The following is a 15,769-nucleotide window of genomic DNA, read 5'->3' as shown; positions in this document are numbered from 1 at the left end:
ATATAAACAAACTACGGTATCTTCAACTTATAATACCTACAATGACGTCTTCAAAGGTATGATACAGCGATGTCCATAAAGTTAGAATAACCACAATGATACCTTAAAAGTTAAAATTGCTACAACGACATCTAAAAACGTTGTTAGACTACCCACAATGGCATCTACAGCGCTAGGATACTTACAAAGATATCTACAAACGTGGAACACCTACAATGATATCTACCAAATTAGGATACCTAGAACGATATCTACAAAATTAGGATATCCTCTTAGATATCCACAAAATTAGGGTACTCACTTAGGTATCCACAAGCATAGGATACCTACAACTACGTCTACAATGTTAAGATATCCCAAAAAATTTACACAGATAGGATTTCCAGAACGATATGAAAAAACAAGATTACCCAAAATGATATCTCAACAGTGAGAATACTCCAACAACATCTAAAACTTTAGGATATCTACAACGACATATATAAAGCTAGAATACACATCACGATTTCTAAAAATCTAGGATCCACTCGACATTATATACAGAGCTGGAATATCTACAACTATGTCTGCAATATTAGAACAGACCAACAATATTTATAAAGAAAAAAGAATTTCCAGAGCGATATGAACAAAGTTAGAATACCCACAACGATATCTAAAAGGTTAGAATACCCCCAACGACATCTACAAAGTTAGGATACCTGCAACGATATCTGTAAGGTTAGAATACCCACAACAGTATCTATAACGTTAGGATAACCACAAAGACATCTACAAATTTAGGATACCCACAACAATATCTAAAGAGCTACGACACCCAAATTCGATATCTGCAAAGTTAAAATACCTAGAATGATACCTACAAAGATATGCTAACAACGATAAAGTTAATATACTTTAATCAAATCTAATAAAATTGGATACCATATCAATAGAGCTGGAATACAAACAACTACCAATATAAACCTAGGATACTCACAACGACATCTACAACATTAAAATACTTATAAAAACGATATTTACAAAGTTAAGTTAACCACGAACACGTTAAGAGTAAACACGTTGACATCTACAAATCTAGAACATAGTGACCTCTCACGACAATATATTCAGAGTTACAATGCCCACGGCAACATCTGTAGTTACGTTATCCATAATAAAGAGTACTTGTAATGGCGTTACGAAGTTATGTTAATCAACGAGATTTATAAAGTTAAACTACACACAACGACGTCTATGAAGTTAAGACACCCATGTAAAATACTCACAAGATCAACAAACTTAGGCTGTTCATGACGACATTTACAAAATTAGGCTACTCACACACGACGATATCCACAAAGTTAGACTACCCACAGCGACATTACACATTCACTATACTCACGACAACATGCAGAAAGTAAGAAAATCGACGACGCTATTTACAAAGACAGGCTACCCACGATGGTTTCTACCAAGTTAGGCTACCCACGATAACATGTACAGATTTAATCTGCCAGATTCAACTCTCAATACTTGTTTCCTGTTTTAAACCAATTATATATTAATAAAGTACAGAGAGATTTTCTTCGGAGTGAAATGTTTTTTTCTAAAGTATCACAATGGTTTTAAATATATCGTTTTCGGGAACTTACAGGATGTCAAAGTCATCAATCAAGGAAATAATGAAAATAAAAAAAAATATATATGAAAAATGGAATATAATTCATTGTAATGGCGTCAATTAGATAATTTAATCAACTGAAAAATGTATTTTATAAAAACATAATGCCGTAATAGCTTTAAAGCGTGGCTCGTAGACATTAGTTAATAAAATCTTTCAATGTTAAACAATTTTCAATTGAGTTCTGGGTGTTTTATTTGAACATGCTTTGTTACTATACGTTTATTTAAATTAAATTATCATTCTGTATGATAAACATTGAATTATATGCTTTGATTTCAAACATCTGCTTTTGTTTTGAACAGAAAATGGAAAATATAACAGCTAATAAGATGATGAGCCCTATTGGTAAGCTTCTGACGTTAAACCTAGACTACAGTGGATCATAAAGTCATGGAAATGATAAAACGGAGAACAATTTATGTACTTGGGATATATTTATTGCTTAGTTTACAATGTGGTGAGTCTGGTTTAGTTTTTTATTTCTGTAGATAATTATTAATTTAAGTGTAATACATTCTGAAGTGTAGATTTCATTTATTTGCCTTTTCTAGCAGTACCCATTTTTTAACACCTAGGTTGTTTTTATTGACAGGGAACAGAAGAAAAATATAACGTTGATAATAATGTATAAAATATAATAATCTGACATTAACACATCTATGTTTAGAATATAGTTCGTCTAGAAACTGATGAACAGTCGCATTTCACGACCATTAATTTTAGAATATTTTCTCTCATCCTCATTATAAGATGTATCCAGGAAGGATCCTTCGGGTTTACTAAACCCACGTTCATTAATTATTTTGCAAAATTATTTATTTCATTATATGTCCACACCCAACCTGTCATCATAATTACCGAAGAATTTTTGTATTAGATTGTATTACGAAATAAAAAACATAATATTAATATCTTATTGCTCTGAATAATCATTTTTCATGAGCTTCAAATGTTAAAGTTTCATAACCGATGAAATTACAGTAATATATACATAGAAATGTAGATATATAGCTCTATGGCATACTCTCTATGGATATAAAAACTTCATTTTTGTAGGATATTAATCGATTGTTATCCATGTGTGTGTGTGTGTTGCTGACGTGTTTGACTTATCGATGTCGTGTGCCTTTTGGGTGTGTTAAGTATTGACAAACTGCATCCCTCTGTGTATAGGTGTGTTGTGTTGCTGATGTGTTTGTATTATTTCTTGAGTTTAGAATTTCCCCTTCTCACCACCTTTGCATATTGTAGAATTAATATATATATATATTTCTGTATATATATATAAGTTTGCTTCAAACTGATACAACGTGGTGTGTCAGCACAATACTGTATTTTAAGAACGTGTTCCTTTTATGGATTTTCCATCCAGGTGTAACTGTTCAACCATTTCCTGTGTGTCGCAGTTGTCAAAGTCGACGTTATCTAATCATTAAAGCTTTTCTCCATCTAGCTAACCTGATGACATCTAATACAGAGCATATGATGGAGATTTTATATCTCGGTCAGTTAATCTGATGATTTCTGATACCGAACGAAATCTAGTCGAAAGTCAAAAATGTTCGTTGTAATAAAGTTCCTGCCTAGTTTTGACTGAACAAACTGTACAAGGGGATTACGTAAGTTCCAATTACCTCACGTTCCTATACAACACATTTCGTATTAAAAACACATTTCTAGTGTTCTAATTTGGTGTTAATTCGTGTACCACGTTTTACTCATGGGAATTATCCACGGTCTCATGAGACAGAAGGGGCACATCGGTTAGCGTGCTGAATTTTGGATCTGTGAGTCGTTGATTTTTCATTTCCGCAAAACTAAAACAAAACAAAAATAAGAAAATTACTAATCGCACCTTCGAGCCGTGGGTAGGTTATAAGAGTGACTATCAAATCCTATTATTCGGTCAGGCAAGACTAGCCCAAGATTTGGCGTGGATGCTGTTAATTTCAGCCTATAACTTCAAATTTAGGGACTGCTAGAGCAAATACCTGAAAACAAACAATGAGTTAGACGTATGGTGTCCTACACTACCATATGTGTGTGTGGTGGGGGGGGGAGATATAATGCTTACAACTGTCACATGAAGCAGAAATGTTTTCGAATCCTCTTAATTAACTATTTTTTATTGGCCATGAAGTGGTAACAGTGCGTTCGTCTTTTCTACTTTTAAGTAACAACAGGTCAACAGTTTACTTTAGTCTTTTCTATTGTATTTGACTCCACCAAACAAAGCAACAGTCCTATGGTTAGACATTCTTTAGTTTGTCATTAATAGATAAAGTATATATTTTTCTTTAATTTCACACCATATCTTACGTTTTTCATACATTCTGCATCCACTCACTAACACCTGTCCAGATCCTCGAATCTCCACTTGTTGCTAAGATCAGGTAACTGTGTGCTAGGTTTATGGCTCGCATAATTTAAAAGCCAACTATTTTGACGCAGTTTTACTTTTTATTTCAGTCATTATCTATGTGTTTCGCAACATAATCTTAGATTTTGTCAGCTTCGACATTTATTCATCAAAGAGACTGCCTTGGAATTTTATGTATTCGAACCTGTTTAGAGTCATTCCTATTGTCAGAATATGCACAATGTCATTGTTATTGTGGAAACCAACGGTCAACTAAAAATAGTACAAAAATGGATTAACTCAGGAACTACACGTAATAAAAATTTCGTTTTAGAGCCCACCGCTTTGGAGATAATGTAAACGTCATCCTCAGTGTAATATTGTCTTCAACATGGGCAGTGGCAGAGTCTAATATATTTTACACTGATTCAATAGGATTCACTGATCCGTTCGGTTTTGTGGAATTCAGTATCAGCAATTTTGTTCTTGATAAATTATTTCAATTATTTTTAGTCATACTCACTCTGGCCAATCCGTTTCCTCTCGTATAATTAATTATATGTATTGTAATTCAGGTACAGTGAATATTTTTCCCCTGTAATGTATATTGGAATTTCAGACACTATTGAAACTTGTTTTTCATTGTCTTTAGGCATATCAAGAACTTTTGTTACGTTAACAACCCAACATTTCTGTGATGTCATATGGTCACTCCATTGGTTTTGTAGCATCTATTGAAGCTTGTTTTTCAGACATATCAATATCTTTTGTTACGTTAACAACCCAACATATTTGTGATGTTGTATGGACACTCCATTGGTTTTGTAGCATCTATTGAATAACTTAATTTCTCTTTTAATGAGGTGTCATTTTTCTTTTTCATAGCTTCTGCAAAGTGTTTCCAGCCATTTTCTATAGCCATTTGTACAGGATGTTTGGTTTTGTGCCCTCATTATCACGAAAAAACAAATTTCATTATTAAAATGTTGTATGTTTGGATTTTATGAATAGCATTTTAAAGCTTTCTTGCTATTTCTGAGAAAGCTTTGTCACCATACAAAGTTCTTTCTATGATAAACTTTAGTAGGTTTTCATGAGAAGGTGGGCAGTTTTTGATCTTTTGTTGGAGATATCTGACAAACTACATAAATACCGTAATCGGTTGCGAGACAATTCATATGCATGATCTGACTTACATTTTACGCTTTCCGATTTTACTCTACGCACTATGCTTTAAAGTATAATACGTATTCTTCTTTCTGAAATTATGTATTTGGTTGGGTAATTAAACTGTATGCTGCTAATCCCAGTTATCTAATATTAACTATCATTATCCTAATTTTGGCTTGATAAGAAGATAAACTCTCCCATGAGTTAACGATTTTCTGTATATATATTAATTGTTGGAATTATTAATGATCCTCAGACTTTTGACTGGTGCATCTCCAATAGAAACTTACAAAACACTCATCAAATCAGCATTATCCTTACAGTTTGTTCACATTATGACGGAACTCATGATATCATTTCTATGAAAACACCCACCCACTGATGACTGCAATAATCTATTGTTTTCATTGAAATGATATTATAATAACACCATGGCACAGACAACCTGCAATACTGTGTGAATATACGCAATTCGGACATTTTCATGCATAAAGTTGGGAAAATTGCGAATTATATTGGTTGAACTTAAAGGTGATAGGTGATTTTGACCTTGGACGGCCATAGAATAGCGGACACTAAATAACATAAATCTGAACTCTTACTGAGTTATTGCATCTTTGTAAAACTTGTAATTGACAGTCTTTTGCCACAGTAACCCATGGTCAGACACAAATTCCAAGGTGACAAAATCTATTTTATGAAACCAGAATTGATCCAAAACATTTAATCTTATGATTTCAGCCAAAACATCAGAAAAACTCTTTTTTGAGCTCTTTGCCCCGTGACTAGTTGTAAACTATTAGTTTTTAATTTGTCTCTCAACGGTTCAGCAGTAAACCTAAAGGTTTGTAATGCTAAAAACCGGATTTTGATACCCATGGTGGACACAAGAAACAAACAGGCAAAAGTTTTCAAATTTACAATTTTGATACCAATATAACAACATTTAAGGCACTACTTCAAATTTATCTCTGTGGTTGTTTGTCTAAACTAATACTTGGAAATGTTTAAGACCAGAGCCTAATTTCTGCCTGATATCTGGAACCGAGATGTGTAATGTTTGGAACTGTTTTTGATCTAAAGGCGAAAACGCTATAATTTGAAATCTGATATTGGCTGGTGTAATCAATTAATTTAATCCCGTCCACTATCATTCCAAGTTGTAGCTTCTATGAGGTTTAAATTCATATTTTTCAAAATTCATAAACCCTCCCCATCCGTCAACAGAGATCCAGTATCTTTTTTCTTCTTCTTCCTAGAAATTAAGCATTGTTTAAGACTATCATCACCCCCCAGAAGCTCAGTAGTTAGTTTGAAGGCTTATAACACTAAAAACAGGGTTTCGATACCCGTGGTGGGCACAGCACAGGTAAACTTATGCAACTTCGTGCCTAACTACACTACGAACAAACAACACCATCATCTAATAACATTGTATTTTAATTAAAAGCTAATTACTAAGTGGGTATATAATTACATTTGGTCACGAAGAAGTCTACTTCCCATTATATGATTACATGTACAAATATTATGTTGTTGTTTTTTGAGGAAATAATGTAATTATTTGTGTTTACACTATTGGTCCAAAAGTATCACATCCGCACCATGCGAGCCATCTTGTACTTATTTCTATACGTCGTTACATACTTTATCTAGCCAAATATATATTAATGGTTTTGATGCCGATTGTGAAAGTAACAGTGTTTAGTGTTTTCACAACACGCAACTTTGAATGCTTATAAAAAGTAATATCAGCAGAACGTGAGGGCGACAGACGAGCTCGATCGTTCCCACTGCGGCCAAGGCATTGTCATGGAAACAGTAGTTAAGAGATAACAACTAATGCACTTTGAAAAATGCATGTACTTAACCTGATGCCTTTTTTGTTTTGTTTTCACTAACAGTTCAGTTAATACTTTCTATATACAATATATGATTTTATGAATTATCTTATTTTCTAAGTTTTTGTTACAAGAGCAAAATAAGTACTATCTAGCTTTTGGTAAGTTGGGTTTTTCACTTGGTTTTGTTTTTGAAAGTAATCTGTAGAGATAGTTTAGAAGTATGACAGATAAAGAGCGAGGCAGGAATTACACACCGAGCTACTCCCTCAGCCATTAACACAGTCTTGTAGTTAATAAGGAAGACAAGGAATAAAGTTGGATAAGCATGAATAGGACAGATGTTTCACACATCAATAGGCTGTCCAACCAATCAGAATATACATAGCTAGTCGCTTGCCCACCTCTTTTTCAACTTATCCCAACAATAGATTAACACATATAAAGAGTGCAGTCGGATCCTAAACCAGAGTGTGGCATCTCAAGTCACGTAATAACCGAATAGTTACTGTGGTTCCAGACAAACCTCTTAACTTAAAAAAATTCTTAGTCTATTATATTTTTACAGTGAGTTCTCAGCGGAATATTCACACAAAAGTGAAGGAGGAATACTTTATTTCATTCACACTGAAGTTTGAAGGGAGCTTTATCTTTAGAACATTTGCTTTCCTATTTGCATTTTTAATTAAAAAAAACTGACTTCGGCGGAAAAAAGAATAACAGTCTAGACATTATAAATCAAAAATCTAATTACAACGGAAACTTTATCTGTGTTTTGTATTCTTATAATCTTACTTTATTACATATTAAAAGTATACAAAAATCGAGTTGGTGATCACATTATTGTGCATTTTGAAAATATTAACCCCAAAGTATACACTCATAACCCATGACTGTGTCTGTGTTTGTACATTAATTGTACACACATAGAACAAGTCACACGACACACTGTGTGCTATTAACAGGAGTGATAGTTCAGCGATTTTCCACATTCTGTATTTCGGACTGTGGTAATCCAAACTATTACATATGTGATGTTCTCTAGTGTACTTTTACTGTACAAACCAAATTTCAAAGCAATCCATTAAGAAATATCTGGTATATATTATATCCAATTTTGATTGAGTTTCTTCTTTTTTTTTGCACCAAAAGTAACTTTATTTGATAGAAAAACAACTTAACTTTATGGATTTTTTTCAAATGTGATACACTGATAAATCTTTAAAATCTACAATTAGGAGTCTCGTTTCGTATAAATATAAGCCACATATTAAAATTTATTCAACAAAAACCGCTCAAATTAAAGAAATGTTTTACGCACGCCTACGCAAAAAGTCATGTGAGCTATTGGTCTGACATTTTACTACAGCTTCACCTAAGAGTAAAAGTAGACCGTTTTTAGTCTTTTGTCAACTTATTTAGAGCAGAAAAACTATGAGGTGAAACGTATTTTATTTTATCCACCGTCATGCCCAAAGTTGAACAAAAAATGCGGCTTGGCTAACTAATGAAGAAATATTTACTGTAAAATTCGTATCAATACTATAAGTATAGCTACCAGTTTGGCCACCAAGCTTTGATTTGATTCATTTAAGTCGCATGATGAATCATTTTTTTAGCCACACCTTTTTTCGTATCTAAGATGTTTTTGGTTAGATATGTATAACAAAGGAACTCTCCAAGAAGTGGCACCAAATGGACAAACTCTGTAAGCCATGCTTTAACCTTTGTTCATTAGTCACATGTATGTGAATGACCACTATTTGAGAAACAATCAGTTCTCTGTCATGTAGTGAAAACAAAACTAACAAGAAGAATCAAAGAGTTTGCATACCCTCGGCCCACTGCTCCATTTCCAGATTGTATGCATTTATATTGGATATCATATTTCACCTTTAAAATCTCAGAAAATCCTTCTTTGATCCAGTGAATGACCACTATTTGAGAAACAATCAGTTCTCTGTCATGTAGTGAAAACAAAACTAACAAGAAGAATCAAAGAGTTTGCATACCCTCGGCCCACTGCTCCATTTCCAGATTGTATGCATTTATATTGGATATCATATTTCACCATTAAAATATCAGAAAATCTTTTTTTGATCCCGAATGATCAATGATTCAGATCATTTTTTTCTAATGTCATGAGGAGTCTGAATATTACTAATTTGCATCTCAACTTGCCATCAGCTGGGATGTGTCGACAATACGTTGAAATAGCCCACACCATTTTTCTCTAGAAATTATTTGATAACAAACATATAGCAGAAAAATAGTGAGAATATTACTTACACATAGCGGTATCTAATCACTTTTAACAATAAGAGTTTATTGAGCTTTCACCCTATATGAAAATAATTTGAATCAGCAGGAAACAAGCTCTAAACAAAGATTTCTGAAAATATCTACAGAGAGGTAAGAATATAGTTTTCTAGTAATGAATAAACATAGAGTTATTTACATGCATCCTTTGAACTCTAATGGAACACATCAGCTTATAAAGCTAAACATGCGCTTTAAACAATCGTCCTTTGAAGGACGTTATGTTGAAAAATGTAATACATGTTACCTTAACATTGTTTCAAAATCTATGGCGGTTTTTAAAAATTACATTTTCTGAATCTGAAACATTGATGAACAATTATAACATATAATTGAGGGATTGGTAATATTTAACATAAAATTACACTCTTTGTTGTACAAAATATGCCTGAACTTATCAACACTACCCTGAAACAACTAACTCTGTCACTATTTCAATACATAGTTTGTTATACAATGAAATCGTGAATCTCATACATTTCACATGTCTGTAAAGTTGATGTGGTTTTTAAGTCTAAGTAGATATCATAAATATTTAAAGTAGAACTGAATTTATCATAGTCACTCTATCTTCCATTGTGAAAAATAATTTAAGCTATATTTGTAGACTGACCCTGTTTGAACTTTTGACAGATTGCTGTATGTTTAATCTTATTGAGTAGTGAATATAAAATGGTTTTGTTATAAAGTACTTTGAAATACAAGAACTGTGCACTATCACTTATAAACTAAGTTCATTGGTGTTACTGATTACCTAATAAGTTTAATTGTTCTAGTATGATAGAATTTCTGATCTGTCAATAATTGCATACATTTGAAACTGTGAAGACTTTATTCACATTTTTGTTGTAAAGTATATTCTGTAAAGATAAATAATAAATGTGTTAGATTTATAAAAATAAAATAATAGACTTGAGAAACTTCTACTATTTTGAATTTATCTAGATTTGAACAAGTTAAGTTAAAACTCTTCCAACATAATGTAAACATACTCTGTATTCGAAATGTTTTGTTCAACCTTTGTTTCCGACCTTTATATTTAATCAGTTAGTCAGAAGCTAGATAGACTGATTGGCCTTAGGCTGAACAGGTCCCAATGAGTCAGAGGGAAATATCTCATTATGTTAAATGTGTCCTAAATAATAAAAATACAGTCATCTGTCTCGTTCAATATTTATGAAAACGATACATTAGATGTGATAAAAGCTTTGCAGTAGTACATTCAATTTGTTAGTAACACTATCCTTTTATAGTAACATATGTAATATATGAATGAAAACTATAAACAAAAATTAAGACAAGTTGAAATTTGTATGCTGTCCTACAGAAGTATAGTAACACCATCTACCTTTTTAAGATACACACATCTAGTAAGACCGTCCGTCAATAGAACCTTAGAAATGTAAACCACCTAGTAACACCATCCACTTTTGTAAAACTTATGCAAATGAAAACTATATAATAACGTGTAAAATAAAATAATTTGTCAAGGACAACAGAAATCATAGTCATATGGGTGGAGGAATAGCATATTTAAATCATAAAGCCAAGATAGTGAAACAGTAAGATTGTATGTTAAATTATTGCACGATATTAAGAGATGTTATCGTGGAAAATCTGTCGTTTTCAGAAATTGCAAAAAGCATGGTTAGATATAGAAGCAACAACTATAATCAGTACGTTAAGTGTGATAGTAACACTATCCTGATCTAGAAACAGCAAAAAATATGTCATACAAGTTAAATCCGTAACAGTTTAAAACGAACACCCCACTACAATCAGAATTCAGCAATAAAAAACAATTTATTGAACACTAACAACACTTAGAAATAAATTTAACACTTAAAAAAACACAGTTAATAAACTAGTGATTGGCCAGGACTTCACACCAATAATAATAAACAATACATAATCAATATTAATAATATCAATATTATTTCAAATAATGGAATTAGGAAAAAGAACCAGAAAGAAAAACTTACTTCCAAAAAATACAGCAAACACAATATTTCAAAGATACCTTTCAATATGAATAACGATATCGAGTGATAATCAACAATAATTCATTAACTGTCTCATTAACCCTCTCCCTCTCTTTTGGTGAAGCTTCCGGTAGGGTATTTATTCACAGAGTAGGTCACGAGAGTACATCTTCATGTCATCATACATTTACATACTCTTCTACTACATTAATAGTATCTGTATGTCACTGTCTGGGAAGCCAGTGTCAGTTTCATCATGCACAAATATTCACTAGAAATATAAATGATTAGATGAGAAGTGGGCATACCAGCAGAAACCCTTTTTGTTGTGGGAAAATGACCATTAAGTCTTCTGTAGTCAACATTTTCGTTTGACTGCAGATGCCTAGGATGATTACTATATTCTTCACTGTCGAGAGAATTGTCTCTAGGGGAATATATGTATCTTTTTATATTAGAAATATGAAATCGTCCTATAACTGCACCTGATCCAATATCTTTTAATTCATACATTAATGGAATAACACACTTAGTACTTTCGAAAGGTCCATTCCATCTCAGAGCAAATTTTGCAATAAAATGATTTCCTGCAGAAGACAAAGGATGTGTCCTTAACAATACCAAGTCATCTAGTTTAAATGTGTCTAGGCGTCTCCTACAGTTGTAGGCTTGTTGTTGTCACTTCTAATCCTTTTCAATGTTGGATCTTGCTTTCTATACATACATCTTGTAATTTTGCTGTTTTTTCATTAATAGTTTGAGGTGCTTTTGGGTATTTCGTCAGTCAGTCCCAAGGAGAGAAGATTTCACATCCCAAGTAAAGTTTGGATGGCGTAAAACCTGTAGACTCATGAATAGAAGTTTTAAGGGCTAGAGAAAATTCGAATAAATGATTATCCCAAGTTCGATTATTTTTTTTCAGTATAAGCAGATATCATTCTACCAACATTTCTATTTACTCTTTCAGTAATGTTATACTGAGGATGACATGAAGTGATATATATGTGTTTAATTCTCATAGTTTTACAAGTTTCATCTATCTAATGAGACATAAATTGTAGGCCATTATCAGATACAAGAGTCTTATGAATATCATATCTACACAAGTATTCATTAATTAGTTTTTGACACTCACCTTCACGATTATTTGTTTGAGAAGATATAATTCAACCCATTTACTGAAATAATCTGTCAATATCAACAAGTAACTATTTCCTGTCCCATCATGTCTACTTCTATTATCTCACCAGGTTCCATTAATTTAATGCTTTATATAAATACAATTGGGTGCTTCTGATCAAATTTAGTGGTTTGACAAACATGGCATGACAACACTTAATTTTTAATGTATTTTCTCACACCAGGCCAATAACCACGTCTGGATACTTCGTCTATTGTTTTTCGGACACTTAGATGAGCAGTCATAGGATAATCATGCAATTCTAGTAAAATTACCAGACTTAATGTTATGAGAATAACTGGTCTGAACTCACCATTGCTAGCAACCCTTTTGTGTAATAAAGAACATTATCATTGAAGACATAATGTTTGAATTTACTTACAGTGTTCACCTTTTCTTGGAAGTTGCAAGAAAATGATTCAAATAAAGCCTGCATTAATTTATGGAACGCATCCTCAAACTACGGGGTTCATTTTCACCTAATACACTTCCTGCATAACTGATATATAGGTTCAACAATTGTAGCAAAGTTTGGAATGAAATGATTGTACCAGGCACATATACCCAAGAATGTGCTTAAATCTTTGCAGTTGCTTGGTTTGTTTGTTTTTGAATTTCGCGCAAAGCTACACGAGGGTTATCTGCGCTAGCCGTCCCTAATTTAGCAGTGTAAGTCTATAGGGAAGGTAGCTAATCATCACCACCCACCGCCAACTCTTGGGCTACTCTTTTACCAACGAATAGTGGGATTGATCATCACATTATAACGCCCCCACGACTGAAAGGGCGAATATGTTTGGTGGGACAGGGATTCGAACCCACGACCCTCAGATTGCGAGTCGAGCTCCATAAGCACCTGGCCATGCCAGGCTATTTGCTTGGAGTTTGGAAGTCTGTAACAGCTTTCACTTTGTCACCGTTTGTGTGTATTCCCTCAGAAGAGAGTATAAATCCTAAATGTGATACTTCTCATTGGCAAAATGTGCTTTTAGAAAATTTTACACTAATATTAGTTGTACATAACTTGTAGAAAACCAATTCAAGGTCTTTCAAGTGTTGTTCAAATGTGGGTGAAAACACAACAGTATCATCGATATAAGCCTTGGAACATAATAATAATTTGGAAGGTGACAGGCGCATGTTCAAGACCAAAAGGCATTACTTTAAACCGATAAAGTCTGTTATCAATTATCAAGGCTGTTTTATGTCCTTCCTCCATCTTAACAGGTATTTGCCAATATTCACTGGATAAGTCTAACGTACTGATACAGGTTGCCCCTGACAAACCATTCAAAATATCACTTATATGAGGCAATGGATAGCGGTGAGATCCTGAGACTTGATTTAACTTCCTGTAGTCAACACAAAACTTAAATTCATTAGTCTTCTTCTTTCATATTTCAACACAAGATGCTTTAATTGTTCACAATCTTTAATTTTTAAATGTGAACATTCTACTTCTTCAATCAGTATCTTTTCAGTTTCAAAGTCATGCCTAACAGATGGCACATTTAATTTAAAAACATTTGTGAAGAAGTTAAGAGTTACTTCGTTTTGTTGAATAAAATCTAATCCAATAAGACAAGATACAAACAAACCTTTGACGACAACAAAACCTTGGCTCACAATGCTGCTTGTTACTAATAGTTTTGTTTCAAAATATCCTAATGATTGACAGGTTGTCATTCCATTCACAAGACTCGTGTTACCTTTACTACAAGTTTTAGTTGAAGTGTTGCATCATTTCTCTTGATTTGTTACTTTATATCTTCATTTAGTTTTAAATAATCCGAATCAGTATCTATACAACCTACTACTTTCACACCATTATTTTTTAAGGTTAAGTGTGGCAGATCTGTTTTAGTTGTTGTTAAGTACTTAATGGAGGGTTTTACTTTCATGGGACTCAAAATCTCCTTCTTTGATCCTTGCTCTCGTTTCCCGACTACTGTCCTTCATGTCTTTGATTCCTGTTTACATGTTTTATTTTCTTGGGGCAATGTATAGATAAGTACCCTATTTGATTGCAAGTATAGCATCAAACAGGTCTGTTACAGTGCTCAGTTTTAATCACTTCACTATTAAAAGCTTTTTGTTTATTGTTCTAGCGATGCTAATATTGTTTAGTAAATTTAAGCACAATAGCAATGGATATAACAAAGTGGCATCCCAAGTATTCTCATAAAGAAATGTGCAATTGTGATATTATACACTTCGCAATTTCTCTTTCTGTAGCTTCAAGGTTCCATAATTTATTAATTTTGTTTTCCAAATATATCTCAATTGACTCCCCTGCATTAACATGATACTTCCTGATAAAGAGTTCCTTAAACAATTTAATATTGTCTAACACTCTGGGTACTAATTAGTCAATGTTTCTTTAAATTCTCCCCAGTGTTCGAAAGCCATTTCTGATCCGAAAGCCTTCCACCATTCTAGTGGCCCTCCCCTCAAAGAAGAAGCCGCAGTTTCTACCCATTTATTCTCAGATACTTGATACATATAAAAATGTCTTTCTAAACTTTTAAGAAACTCCAAGACATAAAATTCCGACTTATCATCGAACTCCTCAATGGCGGTGGGTTGACTGCAATAATGTAAATTGATGAATTTTCCACAAGTCTGTAAGTGGAATGGACTCTCGACGTTTGTGGTTGAGGTTGAGGGGAGGGAGTCTTAGGTTCTTTCGTTAGTAGATCAAGCACCATGCGTGTTAGCATTTCCACTTGTCCTGTAAATACTGACACAGACTGCTTCAAGAGTGCCACATCACACTCAATAACTTCCATAGTAACACAGTTAACTTCTATTTAACTGAACTTAAATTATTGCTGAATTAATCACTCAATGCCAAATTGAGAAACAAAAAATCCAAAATCACAATTAAACCTTTATTAAAAGGTCCCTGTTCAGATGCAAATGTATTGGTGTAAAATGAATATGCTGCTACAATCAGGGTTCAACAATAACAAAACTTAGAAATAAAGTCAATGCTTACCAAAACACAGTTAGTAAAGAAGTGACTGGCCAGAATTTCACACCAATATCAATAAGCAATATATCATAAATATTCATAATTTCAATATCATTTCATATAACGATCAGAAAAAAGAATTACAAAGAAATAACCTAATTCCAAATAAATACAGCAAATATAAAATTCCAAAAATACCTTTCAATATCAATAACAATATTGAGTGATAAACAGCAATAATTCACTAACTGTTTTGTGACTCTCTCTCTTCGGGCCCT

The 15,769-nt window shown here is 33.0% G+C and overlaps 1 protein-coding gene across 2 annotated transcripts in view; it reads left to right on the top strand.

The window, feature by feature from the left end:
* LOC111087422 overlaps window positions 1-15,769 on the top strand; it is a 79,421-nt gene that overhangs the window by 19,714 nt on the left and 43,938 nt on the right. For both annotated transcript variants that reach the window (XM_022394011.1, XM_022394014.1), the window contains one exon: window positions 1,969-2,123. In XM_022394011.1, coding sequence (XP_022249719.1) covers window positions 2,119-2,123 — 5 coding nt within the window. In that variant the 5' untranslated portion in view covers window positions 1,969-2,118. The remainder of the gene's footprint in view (window positions 1-1,968; window positions 2,124-15,769) is intronic.

This window comes from Limulus polyphemus, unplaced genomic scaffold (assembly GCF_000517525.1).
Source record: "Limulus polyphemus unplaced genomic scaffold, Limulus_polyphemus-2.1.2 Scaffold69, whole genome shotgun sequence".
NCBI lineage: Eukaryota > Metazoa > Arthropoda > Merostomata > Xiphosura > Limulidae > Limulus > Limulus polyphemus.
This window is presented reverse-complemented; position numbering and strand designations above follow the sequence as displayed.